The sequence below is a fragment of the Jaculus jaculus genome, chromosome 12 (assembly GCF_020740685.1).
Source record: "Jaculus jaculus isolate mJacJac1 chromosome 12, mJacJac1.mat.Y.cur, whole genome shotgun sequence".
Classification (NCBI taxonomy): domain Eukaryota; kingdom Metazoa; phylum Chordata; class Mammalia; order Rodentia; family Dipodidae; genus Jaculus; species Jaculus jaculus.
The window spans coordinates 39,972,902-39,997,280 of NC_059113.1; the positions used below are offsets into that span (position 1 = coordinate 39,972,902).

General features: G+C 46.2%; 1 protein-coding gene across 1 annotated transcript; it reads left to right on the top strand.

The window, feature by feature from the left end:
• The first annotated feature begins 5,984 nt into the window (after nucleotides 1-5,984).
• Dhrs7c (dehydrogenase/reductase 7C) lies at nucleotides 5,985-22,804 on the top strand. Its single transcript, XM_004663137.2, has 7 exons — nucleotides 5,985-6,025; nucleotides 6,239-6,398; nucleotides 13,830-13,942; nucleotides 15,763-15,976; nucleotides 18,972-19,064; nucleotides 21,441-21,596; nucleotides 22,596-22,804. The coding sequence occupies exons 2-7, from the start codon at nucleotides 6,245-6,247 to the stop codon at nucleotides 22,802-22,804; spliced, it is 939 nt and encodes a 312-aa protein (XP_004663194.1). The 5' UTR covers nucleotides 5,985-6,025; nucleotides 6,239-6,244.
• Nucleotides 22,805-24,379: the final 1,575 nt, after the last annotated feature.

Sequence of the window (24,379 nt, forward strand, 5' to 3'; positions counted from 1 at the left end):
CTTTTGCTTTGCTCTCTCCTACAGCAGAAGGACTGATTCCCAGCAATCATTTCCCTTTGCAAAGTGTGACTCTTTCACAGTGTCCATCAATCACCCTGCCTATGTGTGTAGGTAGGTCCTATGTGACTCTCTACAGCATCAGCATGATCTCGTCCTAGAAAAAGGAAACCCCCAGAAATGTCCCCAAAGAGACACTTCTCCCTTGGGAAAATATATATATACATGGGGAGACTGAAGCTGAAGGTACCCAGGTACCCACGTCTGGAGCCACATGCTCAGACATGGCCTCATTAAATGAAGAAAGGAACCAGTGGCTGGAGTGGACATCAGGGCAGAAGGCCACCCGTCTCCAACGCTTAAGTCAAGGGTGATTCTTGAGTTCTAAAGTCATTTCGCTTTCTTTTCAAGAAAAATGTAAAATGTCGGCTGTGCATCATCGTGCATGGAGGACCTGTAATTTTAGGTAGGAGGATCACTGTGAGTTTGAGGCCAGTCTAGAACTACAAAGGGACTTCCAGGTCATCCTGGGCTATAGTGAAACCCCGCCAGGACAAAACAACAACAACAAAAGAAAGTGGGGATGGTTATAGGATGTAGCTCACAAGGAGAATGATTTTGAATGGTGTATCCTACTCCTGGCGCCTCCCTGTCTCTCAGTTTATGTTTCCTGGCTGCACGAAGCAGGCAACTTTCCCCTACCATGCCCTTCAACCACAGTGTTCCGCCTCCACACCACTCAGAAACAGTGGAACCAGCCAACCATAAAAAAGCCAAAGTATGTCCCTCACCCTTTAAGTTGTCTTGATCAGGTATTTTATCAACAACAACAACAAAACATAAATAAATAAAAAACTGGCTCCTCACTTTGACCTGGTATAAGTAACTTAATTTTTCTATGTCTCACCTTCCTTATCTAGAAAATGAAAACAATAATCCTACCTCTTGGAAAGACTGTGAGGACCAAGTGTATTAGTACACAGAGAAAGGTTTGGCACTTGTTAAATACAATAAAAGGATTAACTGTTTGTATCTGCCAAGGTAAATGCCCACTGTGGGCATACAAGGACACACTAGAGGCTGGTCCCTTGAAGATAAGTTGGTGGAAGGATAGTGAAAAGTCCGTTGACACTGCCCCAAAGAGAGCCAGCCCAAGGACGAACGATCAGCAGCAATTTAGTCCAAGGTTCTTGGTTCATCAGTGAATTTTATCAGGTGTCTATAGGGTCCTAGTCACAACACCATTTCTCCTAAATGAAAGAAGTTAGTATTAGCAAAATGCCTGTTGGGCATATCCAGTATCTACTTATTACACCAGACAAGCTGGCGCCCAGGGTGTCAACTGTTATGCACAATGAACCCATCATTCCTCCAAACCAGCTCTGGCCCACAGTGGCCTTCCTTCCCCTGGCAGGCCAAGAAATGCAGGAGAAAGAGTCCTGTGTCCCTCATGCCCAGGTGGCAAAGAATGACAGGTGTCACAACATGGTTGGGCAAGGATGAACAAGGCTCACAGATGAAAAACTGGGTGTTAGGAATCAACCATTTTTCTAGAACTGGTGAATTCATCCCTAAAGTCATTCAACCAGCTCTGATCCATGTTTCCAGAGGAACCATCCGCTATGCTGCAGGTGAGCTCCCCGGGGGAAGCACAGTGGGAAGTTCTCCTGAGAGGCCTTCAGAGCCAGCGTAAGGCTAGCAGGACCGGACGATGAGGCTGGAGCCGGGTTGCTCACGTAAGCATTCTTGCCTCACTTAACACCATATTCGAGCTAAGCCCTGGGTGGGACACAGAAGTTTCTGAGAGCTGCCTGCCTCTGGGACAACTATAGAAACATGGCAGTGTGGTGTGGAGTGTGGAGGAAAGGGAAGATTGGAAAATCACTCCGTTTTATGAAGATTAAAGGACAATTGAGTCACTTAAAGTTGACCAAAAATGGGCTGGAGAGATGGCTTAGTGGTTAAGTGCTTGCCCGTGACGCCTAAGGACCCCGGTTCGAGGCTCGGTTCCCCAGGTCCCACGTTAGCCAGATGCACAAGGGGGCGCACGCGTCTGGAGTTCGTTTGCAGTGGCTGGAAGCCCTGGCGCGCCCATTCTCTCTCTCTCTCTCTATCTGTCTTTCTCTCTATGTCTGTCGCTCTCAAATAAATAAATAAAAAATGAACAAAAAAAAATTAAAAAAAAAAAAGTTGACCAAAAATATCTTCCACTCATGGTAACACCATTGTCTCAGCGAGATAGGCTGTTTGTAAGTTGTCACACGAAGCAGAAAGAGTGACGCCTTCCACCCCATGGGAACAAGAGAATTTGAGAGGACAGATAAGGGAGTAAGAATATCAGATAGAATCCATCTGATTCTTTCTCATCAGCTGGACTGTTTTGTTTCTCTTTTCAATTAGAAACTTTTGATATAAATAAAATAAATGGGACAATCATGTGTCCACCACTCAAAATAAACAGAAGAAAAGGTTTTGTAATGGTTGCCACTGACCTCCCTTTTTGGAAAAAAATAAAAATAAGAGAAATAAAATGTAAGATGTACAATGTCCCTCTCTCTCACACCTCTTTCTTTTGCTTTCCCAGGAACTAAGAAGCCCCTCTACACATTTACCACCTGTAGATGTTTCCGTAAAATGTAGGAAATTGTCTTTCATGGTGTGGTAGTTTGAATGGACGGCCCCAAAATAGTCAGGATTTTATTAAAGTTTGTAATTTAGATCTGCAGCCACCTGGTTGGAGGAGGTGTCACTGGGTGGTTTCTTAGGGTCCAGCCCTAAGATGTGGATTTGGAACTCCGGTCTAAAGATAGGCAGAGTGGCTGAATTCTGTTTTGTATTTTGTAGTATGCTTGCTTGCTTTTTGGTGATGGCTTTTTTCTCTCTCTGCTTGGGCCAGTGAAAGCAGACCAGCTTCTTCTGCCGTTATAGAATTTTCTCTCTATCTTCACTAAATCCCTTCCTTCCTTACTGTGCCTGTTCTGGAAGTTCATCTCAGTGATCCAAAACTGTCTGCTACACATGGTTTTAAATTTCATAAGTTTACTATCACCTTATACTGGTATCATCTCTCAAAGAAGGTCAAACCATTCTCTCCACTTTTTAAATTTTATTTTTAAATATTCTCATTTATGTATTTGCAAAGAGAGAGCACACTAGAGCCTCTTTCCACTGCAAGCGAATTGCAGGCTGATCTGGAATTCACTATGTTGTAGCCTCAGGCTGTCCTGGCACTCACAGAAACCCTCTGCTTCCCAAGTTCAGGGATGGATGAAAAGCATGTACCACCGTGCTCAGCTTCTGCCATCTTTTCGAACAAGGTTTTTCTCATTGTTTTGCCCCTGTTCCTTGCAAGCTTCTGCATTCTCCTGGCTCTGCCTGCCACTGTGGCAGACACACTGGGATTACAGACCCCTATGTCTCTGTGTCCGGTGCTAAAGAGTATCCAACTTGGGCCAGTAGGCTTGCTTGCAAGCAAGGGCCTTTAACCACTGAGCGGTCTACTCAGCCCCATCTGATCATAATTTTACACAACATTTTAACTCATTATATGCATGGAACCGAGCTTCCTATTATGGACTTTTCTACTTGTGGAGTCAGGCCAACACACAAAAAAGTTTTGAGTGGCGTAAGTTTAGGTGTCAAATCTTTGGATTAGGGCTGCGCTACCCGTGTTAGCTTCTCCATTCCAGATGAAGCCCTTGAAATTCAGAAGGCTGAAGTGTGTGCCAAGGGCCCTACATTCCTGCCCTTCTTCTTACCACCAGGGCTACCTGGGAAAATTAAAGGGGCTTAGTGTCACGCAACCATTTAATAACGACTTTGCAGGCTAGTGGATCCAGCCATCTTTTAGTCTTGCAGCAGCTTCCTTCCAAATACCAAGGAAGACTGCTTTCAAAGTATAAAGCCTAGGGCATTTTGGTTCAGGGACCACCTTCCCGGGCTGATACTCGACCGAACCACTGATGGTAGGTCTACTGGAGAGCTGAAAACGCAAAGCACTCTCCATCACTTAAGACATAGCCCTTCCTCAGACTTGATCAAACAGCAACATCAAGCATATTGATGGTCAGAAAGGCAGAACTCCAGACAAATAAAGCTGAACAGAGCTTATCTGAGTGGAGAATAATTTAAGAATCAGAAATAATCAGAACTAAGCTCTTTCCAGTCATGTGAGCAACACGCTTTTATAGGTACCTGTGGTGGTTCAATTCAGATGCCCCCATAAACTTAGGTATTCTGAATATTAGTCTTCCCAGCTGATGACAGTTGGAAATTAAAGCCTCCTGGAGGCAGTGTATTGTTGGGGGCAGGCTTATGGGTGTTCTAGACAGTGTCCCCTTGCCAGTGTTTGGCACAGTCTCATGTTCCTATGGTCCACCTTGTGTTGGCCAGGGGGTGATGTCCACCCTCTGCTCATGCCATCATTTTTCCCTGCCATTGTAGAGCTTCCCCTTGAGTCTGTAAGTTAAAAATAAACCTTTTTTTTCCCACAAGCTGCTCTTGGTCGGGTGATTTCTACCAGCAATGTGAACCTGACTGCAGCTGTGCCCATGGAAGTCACAGAGGAAAATCATCTAATTAACTTCAGCTGAGAGGGCCTCCTTTAGGCATGGTCTGATCAACTGACTACCCGAAATTAGCTGAAGCTTGGTTGTGATTGCTGAAACTTGTGTGTAGAAAGCAGTAAATATATACTTATATATATACTTATACGTTACAGATCTATCTATATCATGATATAGATATGTCTGTATTCAATTCTGCTTTGTTACTTAGAAACTCGAGGTATGAAGACAGCCTCATACCACTGGCCTCCTGATTATTTAATTTAACAATCTCGCCAAGGCTCTTTTCATTTGCTGATGAGACACGGGCTCCTGGGTCTCCTTCAGCAAACACACATATCAAAAGTGCCAGCTTTGTAAATCTATTGAAATAAATACACACAAACAAAACAACAAATATATGCATTTAGAAGATGGAAGGCAGCTCCCCATCAGGCCTAGAAAAAGACATGACAAGAGTGTATATGTTGTCAGAGCTGTGCATGCCAGTCTGGGTGTTAGTCATCTAAATGTATTCACTTTTAATTTATCAAGCTCCACACTGGTAAGAGATGCAATTTTTAATGCATTAAAAGTCAATGAAAGTCAATGAGAGACAGGTTTTTAATGCTCTTGGTTATTCCTAGTTTCCGGGGAAGAAAAGTAGTTTCCTTCACCTTTACCCTCACATGCTGTTTTTTCCCCACTTCTGGTCAGCTCCATGGTCTTTACAGCCCAAAATGGGATGCTCTTGTGATGGGTCTTCTGGTTTGAGCACTTGCATTGGATGTATGCATCTCCATTTTTAACCATACACAGTTCCCTTTTATAATTAAGATAGTTAACATTTGGGATACATACTTAGTATATTTAATCATAAAGGATATTTTGACCTCCAAGAGGCCTTCAAAGTAAGGCTATTTTATTCTGACTTTACAGATGATTAATGCTCAGCACATGAAGAAAGACTCCCTGAATAGTGCTGTTTTCAGTATTTAATGTCACACCTCCAAGAAATTCATTCCATCCTGTTGACCAAGTTTGCTCTGTTTTTCATCCCCAGTCAGGGAGGGAAGGTCAGATGGCTCCCTGCCGTGTGAGTCTGCATAGCCTATAAAGTATGTGATACAGAAGAGAAGGCAAGGATGTTTCTGCTGAAAATCCCAAGGACTGATCCCTAATGCTCAGCCCAAACTGCAGAGGAAACTCTAATCATCCTGCAAGCCAGCAGAGCTTTAAAAGTGCTGGCAAGAGCTCTGAAATCAGACCCGGCCAGCATGTGTCCCCAAGTATCAGAATAGACACTATATTTACCCTGAAAAGCCCTTTAGTGCAACTGAGAGTTATAAATAACCATTAAGGTCCAAGCAAGTGGCCTTAACACACGGCATTTCATTCCAACAATGCAGACCGATTTTAATTACATTTGTAATTAACCCTAGGAGAGGGCAGGCCCCTGGACTCAATTTGCTTTCGGAGACACTGTGAGTAATTTCCTATTTGTTGAACATTTGGGGATTGCTCACTGTTCAGAGTTCAACCTCCCTGGGAGCTTGCGTAGAGCCAGGCTCCTTGGAAAAGAGGCTCTTGGCTTGGAGGGAATGTATCCTGCAGTCTAGGCATTCCCCTACCCTGGGTGCCACAATCAGAGTGCCCGAAAAGCCAATCTTTTGTCCTCCTGTTGACCCCCACCCCAGAGCAAGATGGGGATCATGGCTGTCCTGATACTGCCCCTGCTGCTGCTGGGAATCAGCGGCCTCCTTTTCATCTACCAGGAGGTGTCCAGGCTGTGGTCCAAGTCCACCGTGCAGAACAAAGTGGTGGTCATCACTGATGCCATTTCGGGACTGGGCAGGGGTAAGCTGATTTCGCCCTGATGCATGCCCCCATCTGGGTCCTGAGGGACCAGTGGAGGCAGGGTGGCCCTGAGGAGGGGTCAATCCTGTATTCCCTCCTAGCTTCAGCTCCTGCCGGATGAATGATAGCACTGAAGGTCTGGGGTTGCAAACTTGGTTATTTCTAGAAATGCAGAGCCCTTAGCTGGGGCTGCATACTGGTTGTGAGTCCCCATTAATGACACAGTTCCTGGCTCTGGCACATACTAGCTGAGAACTTTACATGCATGCCTTGGATTTCTTGTTGTAGAGAGGGGGTGAGAGCAGCCAGTTTCAGAACATAGTTATGAACAATAAATGAATTCATACATGCGTGTGTAAGGTCGGATTCAAGAGGAGGCACTGACGTGAACTGTGACTTGAGGCCATGAGATCTCTTGTCATGCCAAGCAGAGGGTGAATTTAGGATCTAAAAAGAGACTTTGGACTTCCCAGAAGGAGAAAAGATGTCCATGTGAAGGCTTCTGTGGGAGAGGAAGGTACCCTGATAATGCGTCACCTGTAGGGAGCAGGAGATGGGAGGGTCATGGGGAAGCTGAGCACAGAGAGCCCAGGCTTTCATGGGGCAGTCACCCTGTCTCTCAGTAGGGGTTATGGGCTTATTGATGTACATGCCTGTGACGGGTCACCTGTAGCCCCTAGTTTCTTAAGGTCTGGTTATTTGGGGAATCTGATAACCTCTTTTGGAGAAGCGAGAATTACAGAATCCCAGGAGGATGCTAGTCGATTTCCTGTAGCCGTGAGCATTACAGAGTAAAGGACAAAGTCGGCCTGTGGCGATAGAGAGGTGCTCGTGCGCCTTGCCTGTGATCTAACAGCAGAGCACATGGAAACGCACCTGGAAGTCTAACCGTGGGTGCCACTCAAGGGTCACTAGTGATAACGGCCTAAACGAATTCAGACAGATCATGCCAACTCCTGTGTACCCACCACCCCTGTGTGCCACATGCAGCTGCTTCTGCCAGTCTTAAAGGCACTTACACTCACAACCCTTCGGAGGCCCTTCTGAGGTGGCTTGTGTAATATGAATGCCCCTTGGTTTTGTAAGGCTTTTTGTTGGCGGTTTGTTGTTTTTTGTTTTGTTTTGTTTTTCTAGTTTCTCGAGGTAGGGTCTCACTCTGATCCAAGCTGACCTGGAATTCACTATGTAGTCTCAAGGTGGCCTCAAACTCATGGTGATCCTCCTACCTCTGCCTCCCAAGTGCAGGGATTAAAGGTGTGCGCCACCACCCCCAGCCACCATGAGAACTTTTGTAGCTTCCTCTTAGGTTTCCCTCAGAACCTGCTGTTCAATCTCTTGGCTGTGCCCGAGGGAGCCAACCTCCATGCCATGAGGATGGGTGAAATCCCAGTGGGCAGTCACCACATAAAGCAGGCCTCTGGGATACACCTTGCAACAGGGTCTATGGGAGTTCAGGAAGAGGGCTCAAACTCCAAGCCCTGAGTTCGCGTCTGCTTTACCAAATAATTTGGATAAAACATGACCAACGAGGGTAAGTTATGAACCATTACAGTTTTATTCAGGAATACATGAGGGAGCGGAAGGGTCCATGAAGCCAGGAAGGGAAATGGATACACCTACGTGCTCCGAGAGCCCACGTGGAAAGTGAGCACGGGCCTGAAACACAAAAAGGGATTTCGAGAGGAAAGAGAAGAAAGAGCAGAGATCTCTTGCCATGGGGGTAAGAAGGGGTAGAGAGCCCGTGTTGGAGTAGGGGTCCCCCCTCCTCTCAATTCAGCAGGGCTTATCAGGGGAGGCTTACCAGGACAGGAACCTAGAAGTCCGGGGGAGAGCAACAGCCACCCAAAAGAGGGCTTGCCCACCTGGTGAGGCTCTGTATATAATCTTATTGAGGTGGGCTTCACCCTCAGATGCCAGAGGGGCTGATTGGTCTGGGCTCGGGGGGGGGGGGGTGCGGTGCTAGATCAGGAGGAGATCAGCACACCTGAGCAGGAGGTGAGAGAGCTGATTGGATGAGATTGGATCAGACACTGGATTCTGGTACCACCGCAGCAGACGGCAGGCCTGTGCAACATAAGAACTCACTTGTGTACCAGGCGGTCAGCAGACATCCATTTAACATTTCTCTTATGAGCTCTTTTCTAACTATCTACCTAATAATTAACTAACTAGTTCTTCTTAACCTCAGAGGATGGCAGTCAGCCATGCCTGTGGTCGGTGTTGTTTTTTACTATGTTTCGTTTATACCCCCAGCCTCCCCTCCCAGCTAGAAATGCAAAGCTAAAAGGGATGAAGTCTCAGTATTCAGAAGTAACTTGAGAAACTGGGTGAGTGTGTGTGTGTGTGTGTGTGTGTGTGTGTGTGTGTGTGTGTGTGTGACCTTAGGAAATGCCTTTCCTGATGTGCCACTGATGATAGCGGTTCTGATTCCAACTGCTTCATTTCAAGCTCTAGGCAAGAAAAACGAAAAGGGCATGGAGTGTATGACTTGGGCTACACATGGCCCGTAGTGCACCGTAGAACAGGAATGAACTCTGTGGGTAACCCTGAGCTGTAGCAAGCAGCCAGCTCAGGTTCGGATGCTTGAGAAATCAAACGCACAGACCAAGCCAGGCCCCAAACCCTTCAAGCCGGCCAAGTCTGGCATTATGTTACCTTGTACACTCTTTGCCTATCATAAAAATTACAATCAAAATCTCTCACCACTGTACTTGATCAAGGAGAACAAAGCAAACATCAGCGCTGCCTTGTTCTGACAACTCCTAAGATGAAAAGTCCTCTCCTTTAAACGCTGCTGAAATCAGACCGCCTTTCAGTCAAGAGCCTCTTACAGTCCCTCCAGGCGATCCTGTCTCACTTGGCTATCTCTGAAATTAGGAAGCATCTTACATACTCCCTGGCAGCTTAGGTTTGATGAAATGTAAAAGGAAGGACTCAATGTATGTTTATTAGTTGAAAAAGACAAGGCCAGTGTAAAAGTGTTTGACAAGAGATAAATGTTGAGCTGAGCTCATAAACACATAGGTAAAAATAAAGCCAACACAGAGGTACCTGCCTGTAATATCCGTACCTGGGAGATGGAAGCAGGGCAGTAAGGAGTCAACCATCCTCAACTACAAAGCTAGTTTAAGGCCATCTTGGGCCTTGACTCAAAAAAAAAAAAAAAAATGGACAGAACATACTGCTTTTTTTTTTTTTTTTTTTTTTAGTTTTTGAGGGAGGGTCTCCTCACTCTAGCCTCTAGCACAGGCTGACCTGGAATTCTCTCTGGATTCTCAGGGCGGCCTCGAACTCACGGCAATCCTCCTACCTCTGTCTCCTGAGCGAGGGCTGGGATGAAAGGCGTGTGCCACCAAGCCGGGCTCAACATATTACTTTTGCTGTGACACAATTACCAGACAGGAGGAATTTAAAGGAGTGAGGATTTATTTAGGCTCATTGTTATAGCAGGTTTGGTCCATTGTGACAGGGAAGGCGTGATGAGCAGCTCAGTTCACATCCTGGCAGACAGAGCAAAGAGACAAGGGATCCTGGCACTTGGCTGGCTTTCTTCTTTTTCCCTTCTATTATGCCCGGGACCCCACCCATGGTGTAGTGCCACCTACATTCAGTATTCATGGCGGGGATTCTCCCACTGTTGATCCTCTTTAAAATGCCCTCCCAGACACACCAAGAGTTTGCCTCAGTGGCAGATCTAGTCAGACTGACGAAGAAGAGGAGATATCACCCGACAGTCCCAGCACTCAGGTAGCTGACGCAGGAAGATAACTGAGTTGAAGGCCAATCAAGGCTACATAGTGAAACCCTGTGTCAAGAATAAGAATAACAATCAAAACAACAATAAAACGAATAACACCAGGCTGAGCCTTGTCGTATAGGCCTGTAATACCTGGTACTCATGAGGCTGAGGCAGGAAGACTTCAGGTCCAAAGCCATCCTTGGGCAACTTAGTGAGACCTTGGAGATATGTGCCACCATTATGAGAGGTAGTATGTGAATGGGTCGTAGACAGTGGCCCTGCCGTGCTCCCTCTCGCCAGTATGGATTGGCCAAGAGAGCCTAGTATAGAGAGAAATTCCCCCCAAAATGGACATCAGGCTTCTTGGCTCATGTCCTGGTTTCCCCACTTACCTGCTCTGTTGTTAGTTATTTCTCATTTTGCAGAGCTGAGGGCCTCCTGCATAGTAGGCAAGTGTTCTGTCACTGAGCCACACCTCCAGGCCTGTACGCCTGTTCTAGACCCCACCAAGCTCCCCGCCGCACAGCAATCTCCTTCTCTTCCTCACAGTCCTTTGTCACTTCGCTTCTGCTCTTACAACTTACTATTATTTCAGCAGAAGGGTGTGTAGCTTTTTAAAATAATGTATTTTTAATAAAGTTTTAAGTTTTATTTATTTATTTGACAGAGAAAGGGAGAGAGAGAGAGAATGGGCACACCAGGGCCTCCAGCCACTGCAGACGAACTCCAGATGCATGTGCCCCCTTGTGCATCTGGCTAACATGGGTCCTGGGGAATTGAACCTGGGTCCTTTGGCTTTGCAACCAAGTGCCTCAACCACTATGCCATCTCTCCAGCTCTAAAATATTTTATTTTTATTTATTTATTTGAGAGAGAGAATGAGGCAGAGGAAGAGAATAAGAGAGTGTGAGAGAAAGAATGAGCACGCCAGGGCCTCCAGCCACTGCAAACCAACTCCAGATGCATGAACCACCTTGTGCATCTGGATTACGTGGGTCCTGGGTCCTTGCTTTGCAGGCAATTGCCTTAACCACTGAGCAATCTCTCCAGCCTGGGTGTGTAGCTTTTGACAAAGTTCTGGCAAGCAAGCAGAACAGCATGTGGTCTGCTGGCATTTTGATATTTCCTCGTGCAGGCAGGAACCTGGTGTTACTCGGAGTCAGAGTTTGGCCTCACAATCTCACGTGGTTGGCTAAAATATAAAAACAACAGTTTCTAGGGTAAAGGAAGGGAAGGTTTAAGACCAGTTTACCAGATGCAGAAACAGAAGCACTGCTTCCAAGGCGTGCTTGGCCTCTCTTTCTCTGCACGGTGGCTGGCTCAGGACTTCCCCCAAAATGCTGTCCTTCAAGAGCTGGGTTTCTCTATCTTGTTAACCCTTTGGCAGAAAAGTCAGCATGTCTCTCTGTTTCTAACAGTTTGAATACTGTGTACCTACCAGCTATTGCCCATTTGAGAAAGTCCTATTTTTAAGTGTTTCAGAAATTAGGTCAAAATATATTAAGTTTTAGAACCTAGCCAAGGTGCCTCAATCTCCCTCTCTGCATCTTATTGTGACTCCATCTGTAACTCTGTCATTCCCACTAGGAAACTGATTAGCATGCTACTGTGTGTCTATAATTCTCACTGACTCCAAGGCAGGCTAGCCAGACACTCAACCCTAAGCGGTCAAAGGTCACACAAGCCTGAGCCATGTGTGTGTAGCAGCTGCGCTGTTCCTCGGAGCTCCTGCATTCCCTGAGTCACACAATTAAAAGGCCTTCCTCACAGTGCAAGAATCCTCCCCTCCACAGAAGCCTTTGAAAAACATCACCCCTCTCTTTCTGGGCTGTACAAAGCTTCTTTCCTCTACCTTGAATCCCCCAATTTTTCTCTCCTGATATTAAACAAAGCTTGTGACCTTAAGGAACAAGCCACTTCAGTGTCTTCTTGTTCCTTTCTTTCTTTCTTTTTTCCTTTTCCTTTTTTTTTTTAGAGAAAGTAAAAGAGAGAGAGAGAGCTGGTGCACAAGGGCCTCAGCCACTGAAATCAAACTCCAGACACTTATACCACCTAGTGGGCATGTGCAACCTTGCAGTTGCCTCACCTAGTACATCTGGCTTATGTGGGATCTGGAGGCTTGAACATGTGTCCTTAGGCTTCACAGGCAAGCACCTTAACTGCTAAGCAATCTCTCCAGCCTTCAGTGTCCTCTTGAATCCAATCTTACAATAAATAAAAAGGAAAATCCCTTAAAAATAAAAGGACCTGGTGGAGATATCTATTCACAGAGAAAATGTAGAGGAAAGGAGGGCATTTGGTTTTGTAATTGGGTGCTCGGGGCCCAGGAAAGTCCTTGAACCCCAAACCCTAGGTTCATTTCTAATTTTAAGCAAAGAATTGGATAAGGACTGGAGAGATGGCTTAGCAGTCAAGACGCTTGCCTGCAAAGCCAACGGACCCAGGTTTGATTCCCAAGGACCCATGCAAACCAGATGCACATGGTGGCGCTTGCATCTGGAGTTCATTTGCAGCAGCTGAAGGCCCTGGCATGCTCATTTTCTCGCTCTCTCTCAAATATAATAAAATAAAGTTTTTTAAAAAGCACTGGATAAAAAAAGACCAAGAAGGATAATTATTACATTGTTATATTTATTGAGGGACATACAGAGCCATGGAAAGGCACCCACATGGCTAGAGATCCCACGTGGAGGGCCTGGGAAACCCATGGAAAGAAAAAAGAGAAAAGAAAGTTCAAGGAGTTCCTGCTATGTCGGGAGCTGGAGGAGATAAAGAACTTGTGTGGAGAGTAAGGGCTAGGGGCCTCCCCTGTGCTTAACCCGGCTGGGCGAGCCAAGGAGAAAACTTACCCACAGATGGAAGTTGCCAGGTGATCAGACAACTCAGAAAGCATGCCCTCCCCTCACAAAGGGATTTACAACCTTACAGTGGGTTGTTTAGCAGCTCTGGTGAACCCGGAGACAGCTGGTTGGTTAGGGCTAGGGACTGTCTCAGGAAGAGGCTAGCCCTGACACCAAGTTCCAGGGTCTGAACTTGACCAACCACAATGTTTAAATTCAATGAAAGCCCTCCCTCCCAGGAGGGGTCCTGGTTGTTTGTAGAGAAACAGGTCTAGGAAACTCGGCAAGAGATAAGAAGTCAGATTGTCTTGATTTCTTGCAAGTGTAGAGTTTCCTGCCTTTTTTACTTCCAGGGATCCAGTCACCTTAACTGCATTCCCTCTCAGTTTGGACAAACATGGTAGCTTTGTCATTATCTTTCTGTGGAGGTGTCTCTGGGCTGTGGTCCTAAAAGCTAAGTGGACAGGGTTGGCTGTCTTTCAACTCAATAGAAGGAAGTATTTCGGGTGATCCAGCTACCCCACTATGAGCTGTCCTTCACAAGAAGAAACCAAGCTGAGGCTGGACACAGCAATAAACTCAAACAAACAAACAGAAAACCTAGCCTGGGGGTGGGGGTTGTTCAGAGCCAGAGTACTTGCTTAACATGCACAAGGCCTCAGGTTCAATCCTTAGTACCCCAGAAAGGTCTACCTCGGGGAGTCAGGTTGAATGAAATGACCACTGGAAAGGACCTCACTGTGGTAAGACTTATGAATTCTTTGAATTCATGAGTTCCTAAGAGGGGGTCTCCCTGCCAGTGGCTCTGTCACATCGAAGACCCCCGCCCTCCTCCCCACTTCTCTTCTACAGAGTGCGCTCGGGTGTTCCATGCAGGTGGGGCGAGACTGGTGCTGTGCGGGAAGAACTGGGAGAGGCTGGAGAGCCTGTACAATGCCTTGACCAGTGTGGCTGACCCCAGCAAGGTAAGGCATTCAGGAGTTCACAGAGGTAACCCCAGCCTCCACTGGTTCCAAACGAGCAGCTCTAAGAAAATGTACTTTGGGGAAATGGGAGAATGGGAGGTGATGGTCCCACTGACCTCCACATAGACCTGCCCCCCCCCATCCTAAGGGGATGACTTATTTGATCACTCACCTTGACAAAGCTTTGTTACTGACTCCCCGACTATGTAAGTCAGACTGAGCAAGAATGCAGAGGGTAGGGGATGTCCCTGTTTTGAGTTGTTATTATAAATAGCTGATTTTAAGACAAACAACAAGACCCTCAAGCGTTATCTCCATCAAAGAAATCAGGGACATAAGTCCCCTCCCTCCTAAACAGTCATCCTGACATGAATGCTTATGTCAACGTGACTGCAGCTTTCTCAGCTCTTCGGGAAAATGGTTTAAGGAACTCTGCAGGATTTCAGTCTTCTCTTGAGCTTTGAGTTAGAGGTTGGAAACACCAAAAGGGATTCAGAGCTCAGTCTAGCATTTGAGGAGCTGAGTTAGCTAGAACAACACAGAATTCCCACAAAGTGTGTTTTGTAGGATGTTATTAGATCTGGGGTTAAAAACAGGGTTGTGTGGTCAATCGTGTGAAGAAAATATTGACTTTAGCCAAGTTTGCCTGGTTTCTTCCCATCAGGATTTTTCAGAACCTTGGTATCCTGTTGTACATCAGGTATCTCCAAAAAGAACTCGGAGAACAATATGCCCTTCCCAAACAACTTTGGCTCATAATGGGAAACTTCTTTTAAAGGACACAGATCAGAAGTAGTATTTTGCCCAAAATATAATTGTATTGACTCTGATTTGGGGGTTGGAGAGATGGTTCAGTGATTAAGGCACTGGCCTGCAAAGCATAAGGAGCTGAGTTCGATTCCACAGTACCCATGTAAAGCCACACATACAAGGTGGTGCATGTGTTTGGAGTTTGTCTTCAGTGGCTAGAGGCCCCTGGTGCACTCATTCTCTCTCTCTCTCTCTCTCCCTCTCTCTCTCTCTCTCTCTCTCTCTCTGTGTGTGTGTGTGTGTGTGTGTGTGTGTGTGTGTGTGTCTGTGTGTATCTGCCTCTCTCTCAAATACATATATTTTTAAAAATTTATAATAAAGGGCTGGAGAGATGGCTTAGCAGTTAAAGAGCTTGCCTGCAAAGCTAAAGGACCTTGGTTCAATTCCCCAGGACCCATGTAAGCCAGATGCATAAGGTGGCACACGTGTCTGGAGTTCGTTGGCAGTGGTTGGAAACCCTGGATCGCCCATTCTCTCTATCTATCTATCTATCTATCTATCTATCTATCTATCTATCTATCTATCTATCTTTCCCTCTCTCAAATAAATAAGTAAAAAAAATTTTAATTTATAATAAAAATAAATAAATACTGATTTGGTTCAGTCAAAAATGCAGTCACTGACTGCTGTACCCACTGGAGTTTTTGATAGCTAGTAAACCAATTTGGGAAGCACTTTCTACAAAGGGCTGTGGTGTCACCACCAGAACAGAACATGGCCTCCAAAGGGAACCACTGGCTGTCCAAGATGATAATTACCCATTCTGGAAGTCTGGCCTCCTCCAATTCAGATTTATTGCTGCACATTCTTGTTTCTATTTACTGTTGCCCTTGTCTTCAAGAATAGCAACCTCCCTCATCCCGGGGTCATTCCTGCATCTGCCTTTTTGTCTCATTTTGTTCTTATAGTATTTATAAGCTCTGAATGATAAACTCTGAATGTCCAGAGCAATGGCTATGAGATTGAGGCCCCCAAGGTCTACTGTGTCCTGACTCTCTTCCTTGATTCAGCAGACATTCACCCCAAAGCTGGTCCTCCTGGATCTTGCTGACATCAGCTGTGTCCAAGATGTGGCCAAAGAGGTCCTGGATTGCTATGGCTGTGTGGACATCCTCATCAACAATGCCAGTGTGAAGGTGAAGGGGCCTGCCCACAAGATTTCTCTGGAGCTCGACAAAAAGATTATGGATGCCAATTACTTCGGACCCATCACCTTGACCAAAGGTCTCATGAGTTTCATTTTCTCCTGGGTCTCTCAGTCATTAGATGCTAGGAAGGAATCTGTGGTGCAGCCAGGCAGCCATCTAATTATGGACAAGACTCTGAACCGCATCAAAAACTCTCTAGGTAGCAAAAGCTTTCAATGCTCCCACTGTAAACGCTGGTCACAGAAATGGCATTTTGGGGCTGGAGAGATGGGTTAGTGGTTAAGGCACTTGCCTGAAAAGCCTAAGGACCCATGTTCAACTCTCCAGACCCCACATAAGCCAGATGCGACACAAGCATGCAAGCATGCAAGGTCGCACATGCACACAAGATGGTGCAGCATCTGGAGATCAACTGCAGTGGCTGGAGGCCCTGGTGCACTGATTCTCTCTCATTAAAAAAAAAAAAATCTCCCAAAAATTGCATTTTAGAAGTGTTACTTGCATATTCTCACCTCTCCCTTTGAAATGCTACCCCCCCCACCCATGCTGTGCCCGATATTCCTGTCTTTAGGCCCGCATCCATCACTTCCCTCCAATTCAACCTCTTTGGAACACTCACTTCGTGTCTTTGTCCCTGTTTTGTTACCAACACTTTCTCTTTCTGGATGTTTCCAAGTTCTGGGTATCTCACTCAAATAATTGCACACACAAGCAGTTAAGAAGCAAAGAGCTTTATTAAGAACAAAGTGGGACTGGGGAAATGGCTTAGCAGTTAAGGCGTTTGCCTGCAAAGCCTAGGGACCCGATTCAATTCCCCAGGACCCACATAAACCAGATGCACAAGGGGGCATATGCATCTGGAGTTCACTTGCAATAGCTAGAGGCCCTGGCATGCCCATTCTCTCTTTCTCTCTATCTGCCTCTTTCTCTCTCTCTCAAATAAATAAATACAATATTTTAAAAAAAGAGCAGAGTGTTAGTAAAGGTTTAACATATGCCAAAGGAGTAGAAGGTCATTTTAGTGGAGACAACTCAAGGACCCTGGTTATTGTCTGGACTTCTTTTTGTGGGACTTTTGGGGGAGGATAGTTGCTAAGGGCATCATTTAAGCGGTGCTATGGTTTGACTCACAAGTTTGGCTTATGTAACTTTGTTCTACTGCACATGGTCCTCCCCATGGCACACCTGAGCTTAATCTATATATGCCCCATTATACATAAGCACATGATGGGAAACGGGGGGGGGTCCCTTAAAGTTCACTTAGAGGGCAGTTTGCTTTACTGTGCATTCACCCCAATCCAGGCTAGGTTGATGGCCCTGCTCTTCTGATCCCAGTTCTCATTAAGAACGTATCTAAATAGATACTAATTACAATTAATAGGTGCTGGGGGAGGAGAACACGAACTGATTGTTTGGAGCAGGGTGTTTGAGCAGCTCAGTACAGGTGGAGGTCCCAGTTTGCCAGCAAGTTGTTAATTACGTTGTTTAGGAGAAAGGTGCATTCGTGGCTCAAGCCAGGTGGCTGAACTCCATTCCTTACATTTGCCTGTCCAAAAGGTTCTGTCTTTATTTATTTATTTTTACTTTTTTGGTTATTCGAGGTAGGGTCTCACTCTGGTTCAGGCTGACCTGGAATTAACTCTGTAGTCTCAGGGTGGCCTTGAACTCATGGCAATCTTCCTACCTCTGCCTCCCGAGTGCTGGGATTAAAGGCGTGCGCCACCACGCCCGGCTAGGTTCTGTCTTTAGAAATGAAGAAGGGCTGAGCTCTAGCTCAGTTGGTGGAGTGCTGGCCTGGCATACATGAAGCCCTGGGCTTGAACCCTAACATTGCAGGTGTGTGCTGGTACACGGCTGTAATCCCAGTAATCAGAAGGTGGTGGTGGAAGAATAAGAAGTTCAAGGTCTTGCTTGGCTACATGTTGAGATTGAGACCTGCGTGGAATGCAAGAGAACTAGAGAGAAAGAGAGATGAAGACAAAGGGTCTATTACCAAACTGCAAGAGATCCAGTATTCTTTTCACCTATTCAAAAAAAAAAAAAAGGAAGGTAGGAATGTGTGACCCTTTAGAGAGGAACTAGTGATTCCCTAGGGGACCTTTTTGAGGGACTAGAAGACATCCAAGTAGAGATTTCTTGTGGCTGGGCTCAGATGCACGTTTTTAGTCTGAAAGATTAGAGCTAGTGAAGCTGTGGGAGAGAATCACAAATTGAAGTCCCCTCTCCTTGTCAAAACACGAATGTGCATTTCAACAAGACAGAGGGCGAATGCAATCATGGAGCATGGCCCCATGCAGGCGGCAGCATGCCCTGGCAGAGGCAGGGAGAGCTCACGCTCATCACCTGCCCAGTAGCCAGCTCCATTCTGAGGTAAGCGTGGGGAAGAGGCACCTGGGACAGAAAGATGTTTTCTGGTGTTTCTACAATGGCACTCCAGAAACAAGTTTTCAGCCAGGTACAAAGGCATAGAACTTGGGAGGCTAAAGCAAGAGGGTTGTGAGTTTGAGACCAGCCTGGGTCACATAGTGAGACCCTGTCTCAAAATGAAAGGAAGGACTGGAAGGTTTGCTTAATGATTAAGGCATTTGGCTAAAAGCCAAAGAACCTAGGTTCAATTCTCCAGGACCCACGTAAGTCTGGTGCACAAGCTAGCACATATATCTGGAGTTCGTTTGCAGTGGCTGCAGGCCCTGCACATTCTCTCTCTCTCTCTCTCTCTCTCAAATAATTAAAAAGGAAGGAAGAGAGGTAGAGAGGTAAGGAGGGATGGAGGAGGGAGAAAGGGAGGGAGGGAGGGAGGGAGAAGGGAGGGAAGAAGGCAAGCAAGGCTTACCTACCTACTGTTGAATTCTCAGTCATTTACCTAGTGTACACTGTGGGTCATTTCAAATCACCCAGCTATGCACCAGTTGGAAACAGAATCAGTGACTTCCAGGACCCCTCCACGTCTGGCCCCGCAGTCAAATTGCCTTGGAGATAGCAGAAGCGAGTGATGATAAAGGGGCTGTGGGGAAGGGTCCACATCTGCTGCCTGCCTCTCTCAGATGTCTTGGGATCCTTGTGTTTTTCAGTCCTGCTTCCCAACATGATCTCCCGGAGGACAGGCCAGATCGTGTTAGTGAACAACATCCAAGCAAAGTTTGGGATTCCGTTTCGCACAGCTTGTAAGTTGCCAAGAACAAAAAGACAAAAGAAGAACAGGAGTGTTTCCTGTTGACGTCGTATGTATGTGTTAAGATGAGCCCTGTTAGGCCTACACTGGGCACATGGCACACGGGTGGGGCATGTGGCGTGTCTCTCTCCTACAGAGATGAGGTCCATCTGATGGGTTTTCTTTCATGCCTCAGTTCCCATCTTTTGAGCACCTGCGGCCTGCTGGTACCCCAGGGAAATGCTGGGGGAGATGCTGAGATATAACAGATAAGGTTCCTCAACATGGCACTGCCAAAGGAAGGTCACATTCGTACACAAGTGCACGGCCCTGGCTGAAATGCCCCTGCCTCTGTGAAGTTGCCCCTTGGAGGACAGGAAAGGTTAGAACTGGGAACAGGAAGGATGGGGACACATCACGAAATGGAATCACAGAGATGCTCTGAGGAAGGAAGCAGGAGAAGAGCAAAGGGGGAGGATCCCAGGAGATGGGAAACTCCAGAGGTGAGATGTGTGGGAAGGAGATTCCACGTGTTTGTTCCCAGGATCTGTTGGGAAATTTCTCACCTCTCAAGAAGGCAGAAACCATACTACTTCCATTTCTTTATGTCCCTGTTGTGTTAATCTTTCCTGGGAAATATGAATACTTGTCTGTTTGCCTTAAATAGGATGCCAACAACAGACCAAAGAAATAATTCCTCTCAAATCTAGTTTGGTGAACCAATGAGTTTAATTGAAGCTACTTACAGGAAGTTGGATAAGAACTTTCTTTCAGGGCTGGAGGGATGGCTTAGCAGTTAAGGCATTTGCCTGCAAAGCCAAAGGACCCAGGACCCACGTTAGCCAGATGCACAAGGGGGTGCACGTGTCTGGAGTTTGTTTGCAGTGGCTGGAGGCCCTGGTGCACCCATTCTCTCTGTGTGTGTCTCTCTTTGTCTCTCTTTCCTTCTTTCTCTGTCAAATAAATAAATAAAAATAAAATATTTTTAAAAAGAAGTTACTTTGAGAAGTATGGGCAATGTGTGAATGGCTACACCACAAAAGGAAATCCCTGACTGCCCCCCCCCCCGCAGCAGCCATTTGTATATCCTTGGAGAGAAAGAGAGAGAGAGAGGGAGAAAATGGGCACACCAGGGCCTCTAGCTACTGCAAATGTACTCCAGATGCATGTACCACTTTGCGTATCTAGATTTACATGGGTCCTGGAGAATCAAACCTGGGTCCTTAAGCTTTGCAGGCAACTACCTTAACCACTGAGTCATCTCTCCAGCCCATGGATTTTGTTTTACTTAGCACAATGTTACACATGTGTCAGTTTTTCTCCATCATGTGGATACACCATATTATGTTTATCGATTCACCTGTTGGTGGACATCTGTATTATTTCTACTTTTTGGCTACTTTAAATAATGTTTCTGTGGTCATGCACATAGTTCCTATAAGGACAGGATATGTTGAGTCACCTGTTGGGTAATATTGACATATTTGAGACTTCCCAGCTAGTTCCAAGGCAGCCACACCATCTTACAGGCCCCCTAGCAATGCCCGGGGGTTCTAATTTCTCGGCTCCTTTCTAGCACTTGTGGTTCTCCATCTTATTTTAGTGCTCTTAGTGGTGTGAAGAAGTAGCTTGTGGTAGTACTGGTTTGCACTTCCATAATGACTATGATAACTAATTTTACTCAAGCAGGATTGAGTTCAGAGTGAGCCCAAGAGTGGTAGAAATGAGACACAGGAGACAGGAAGCCTCAGTTCTAGTCCTCATTCTTCCACCTTTGGCTGTGGAACCTGGTGCCATTCACACGATCCCTCAGCTTCTCCTTCACACTTCACAAAGTTGGCATGATGGCTCCTCTCCCTCTTCACTCAGTGTCCTTCCATCTCTCAGTACCCACAGGGAGACTGGTTCTAGAACCTCCACAGATACCAGAATCAAAGGAGACTCAAGTTCCTACATACAACATAGTATCTGCCTAGAATCGATGGGTCGCTTCTCATGGATTTTTAAACCATCTCTTAATTACTTACAGTACCTAGTGCAATGTAAATGCTAAGTAAACACAATGTAAAATCTAAGTTAAAAGGTGTCAGTATTGTACTGTTAGACAATGATGGCAAGGAAAAGGTCTGCATGTATGTCTCCTGAATACCCCATAGTTGGTAAATCCTTGGCTCTAGAGGACCATTAAGGAGACAAGTGGAACACAGGAACAGGCTCAAATGGATGGTGTGTGTCACTTAATTGTAGTTGTGTAAACCAGGGGGGTTGCGGGTCCTGTCCAGCTCTGAGCATGGACACATACGCATGTCTGCCTTCTGGTCCCGAGTGGAACCCTGAGATGCAGGGTTAGGTCCTTCCTACACCCACCTTTGGCTGGTCTTTCCTCCAGATGCGGCCTCCAAGCACGCTGCCCTGGGCTTCTTTGATTGCCTCAGAGCTGAGGTTGAGGAATACGACGTTGTGGTGAGCACAGTGAGCCCAACTTTTATCCGCTCCTATCACCTTTATCCAGAGCAAGGAAACTGGGAAGCCTCCATTTGGAAATGTAAGAGTTCAGAGGGGAGCTGAAGGCTTTGAGGGTGGGGGCAGGGAGGAGGAGACCTGTGGTTTCATTGGTCCCGAGGCTATTCCTGAAGTACCAGTCTGGGAGAAGTAAGGCCAAAGCTTTAGGCACGAGGCATAGAGGTACCCACGCTGCAGACTGCAGACACTCACCCGCTGTTAGGCTTTGCCAGCCTCTGCACCTCTGGTCCTGTTTCCCATGCAGAGTAGTCAGGACTTGGTCTTTAAAGGCCACCCACCTTCTGAGGAGGCAGGCAAGAGGAAGGGAAGCTTCTCCTGGCAGACCATCTGCATGGCAAGTTTGTCTCTGCCCAGACCAGAAGCAAATTCCTTTACTGCTCTGTGTCTGTTTCTCCTTTAGAAAATGAGGGGTAAAAGAGTTTCAGAGAGGAGTTAAAGTTCTGGCTTGGCAGCCCACAGTGAATGTACGTTATTATCCTAGAACAGACCAACTGTAGGCACTCTACACCTTGCTTCAGGCAAGGTCTACACTGAGGGGCCAACAGGAGCCAAGGTGGGGCGCAGATCAAGTGGCTCCCGGATGCTCACATGGACACAGCTTCACCACTGCCAATGACAGCTCCATTCACTCTGCCTAAGCTCCTCCCGCCCCTCCCACTGCCAATACCAAAGCAGGACCAAGGCAGATAAAGATGCAGGCCTGATGCCGGGCGTGATGGCGCACTCCTTTAATCCCAGCACTCGGGAGGCAAAGGTAGGAGGATCGCCATGAGTTCAAGGCCACCCTGAGACTACAGAGTTAATTCCAGGTCAGCCTGGACCAGAGTGAGACCCTACCTCAAACAAACAAAAAAAAAAAAAGATGCAGGTCTGGAGGGTGATGTGCCTTCCTCAGGGTCAAGGCCAGTAGATGGTTGAGTATCCCGGAAACCCTGACACCAGGGACGCTTGCGCCTGTGGGTGACCTTGCATCGGACCACCTGCTCCTTGCCCAAACCATAACCCTGTCCTGGGCTCTCAGTCCTTTTCAGGAAGCTGACCTATGGCGTACACCCAACGGAGGTGGCGGAGGAGGTGATGCGCACTGTGCGGAGGAAGAAACAAGAGGTGTTCATGGCCAACCCCATCCCCAAGGCGGCTGTGTTCATCCGTACCTTCTTCCCCGAGTTCTTTTTTGCTGTGGTGGCCTGTGGGGTGAAGGAGAAGCTTAATGTCCCAGAAGAGGGTTAACCATTCGGGGCCAAAGGGGTCAACCAATGGGAATAAAAGCTTTCCTAGAAGGTTCCTGGTTGTCTGTCCTTTCTGTCCACTGAGTTCCCTCACAAGCCAGTCCCTAACCCACCCCTCCCCCGTGCAAGGCACTCACTTGCCATCCAGCTCCGGGACCTCTCCGTGTCTCCCACACAACATCCCCAGGGCCCACTTCCAGAAGGTTCTCTATTCTGTAAGGCGACAACTGAGCAGAGACACAGGAGCTTCAGTGTATCAAAGCTAGCTACGCATTACATCCACATGCTGTGGCTGCTGGCCTGCCCAGAAAAACCTCCTTCACCTCCTCCAGTGGGGCCACGCACACCAACCTCCAACAGCCAGACAGCACCCCAAGACCCAGGGCAGAGCTGTGATAGCCATCAACAACATGTGGCCACCCAGCACTTGAGAAAACAAATTCTGTATTTTTGTTAGTATTTACTTATTTATTTATTTAAGAGAGAGAAAAAGACAGACAGAGGGAGAGAATGGGCATGCCAGGGCCTTCAACTGCTGTAAATGAACTCTAGACATATGCACCACCTTGTGCATCTGGCTTACGTGGGACCTTGGGGATAGAACCTGGGTCTTTTGGCTTTGCAGCTAAACGACTTAACTGCTAGGCCATCTCTCCTACCCCAAATTCTGCATTTTATTTGTGATTTATTAAAATTTTAATTGTTATTTAAGCATGATGTTATAGTCTTTGTCATATACTGATTATTAGTATTAACCATTAGTTTATATTAATACTTTATATGTTATGTGAATAAATATATCACACAAAATATATAAATTACATCAACATTATCATATAAACTAAATTATTCCAATAATACATCAGTGATAGATATTAATGTAACTAATGAGTATTAATGTATCATAATATTGTATCTTATGATGTGATATATAATAATTGCATGGTAAGACGGATATTACATATACTAGGAACATAAATTCTTATATACAAATATTATAAGCATATATTCCATAATACACTTACATGTATAGTACTACATAGTGATATACTTCTTACTAGTATTGTTTGGCTAAGAAATTATTAAGTAATAGCAGCCCTCATGGTAGCACATTGGGCCATTCCCCAGGGAGGCACACAGGCACAAAAAGCTGGTTTTTAGAGTTCCACTGTGCAACAGCTTCTTAGATCCTCTTCCCTAGGCCTAGGGTGTGTCCCATCATTCCAGACTTTCTCAAAACAAAACTCTTGTGGAACTGCTGCCATGATTCTTAGCTTTGCTTAGCGAAGTCGTTCTTGTACAAACAATAAATGATTTCTGGACTCTTGGGAAGTGTGGGGAATGTAGTTTCTTTGCAAGAATATTCTGACTGCTAAATCAAACTTTTCTATTGTTTATTATTTATAGAAAGAGGGCAGTACTGTATTGTCTGAACCTAAAGCTACACAGATGCATATATGTATTTAAGAAGTAAATGGGGCTGAGGAGATAGCTCAGCAGTTAAAAGATCCTTCTTGTAAAGCCTGCAGACCCAGGTTCAATTACCCCAGTACCCAGATACACAAAGTGGCACATG

What these genes read in the sequence shown, in the direction of transcription:
- Dhrs7c (XM_004663137.2), top strand. Translation starts at nt 6,245, where the DNA reads ATGGGGATCATGGCTGTCCTGATACTGCCCCTGCTGCTGCTGGGAATC. An exon ending in GATTCCGTTTCGCACAGCTT is followed by an intron (nt 19,065 to 21,440) that starts GTAAGTTGCCAA and finishes TCTTTCCTCCAG; the next exon opens with ATGCGGCCTCCAAGCACGCT. An exon ending in GGAAGCCTCCATTTGGAAAT is followed by an intron (nt 21,597 to 22,595) that starts GTAAGAGTTCAG and finishes CTGGGCTCTCAG; the next exon opens with TCCTTTTCAGGAAGCTGACC.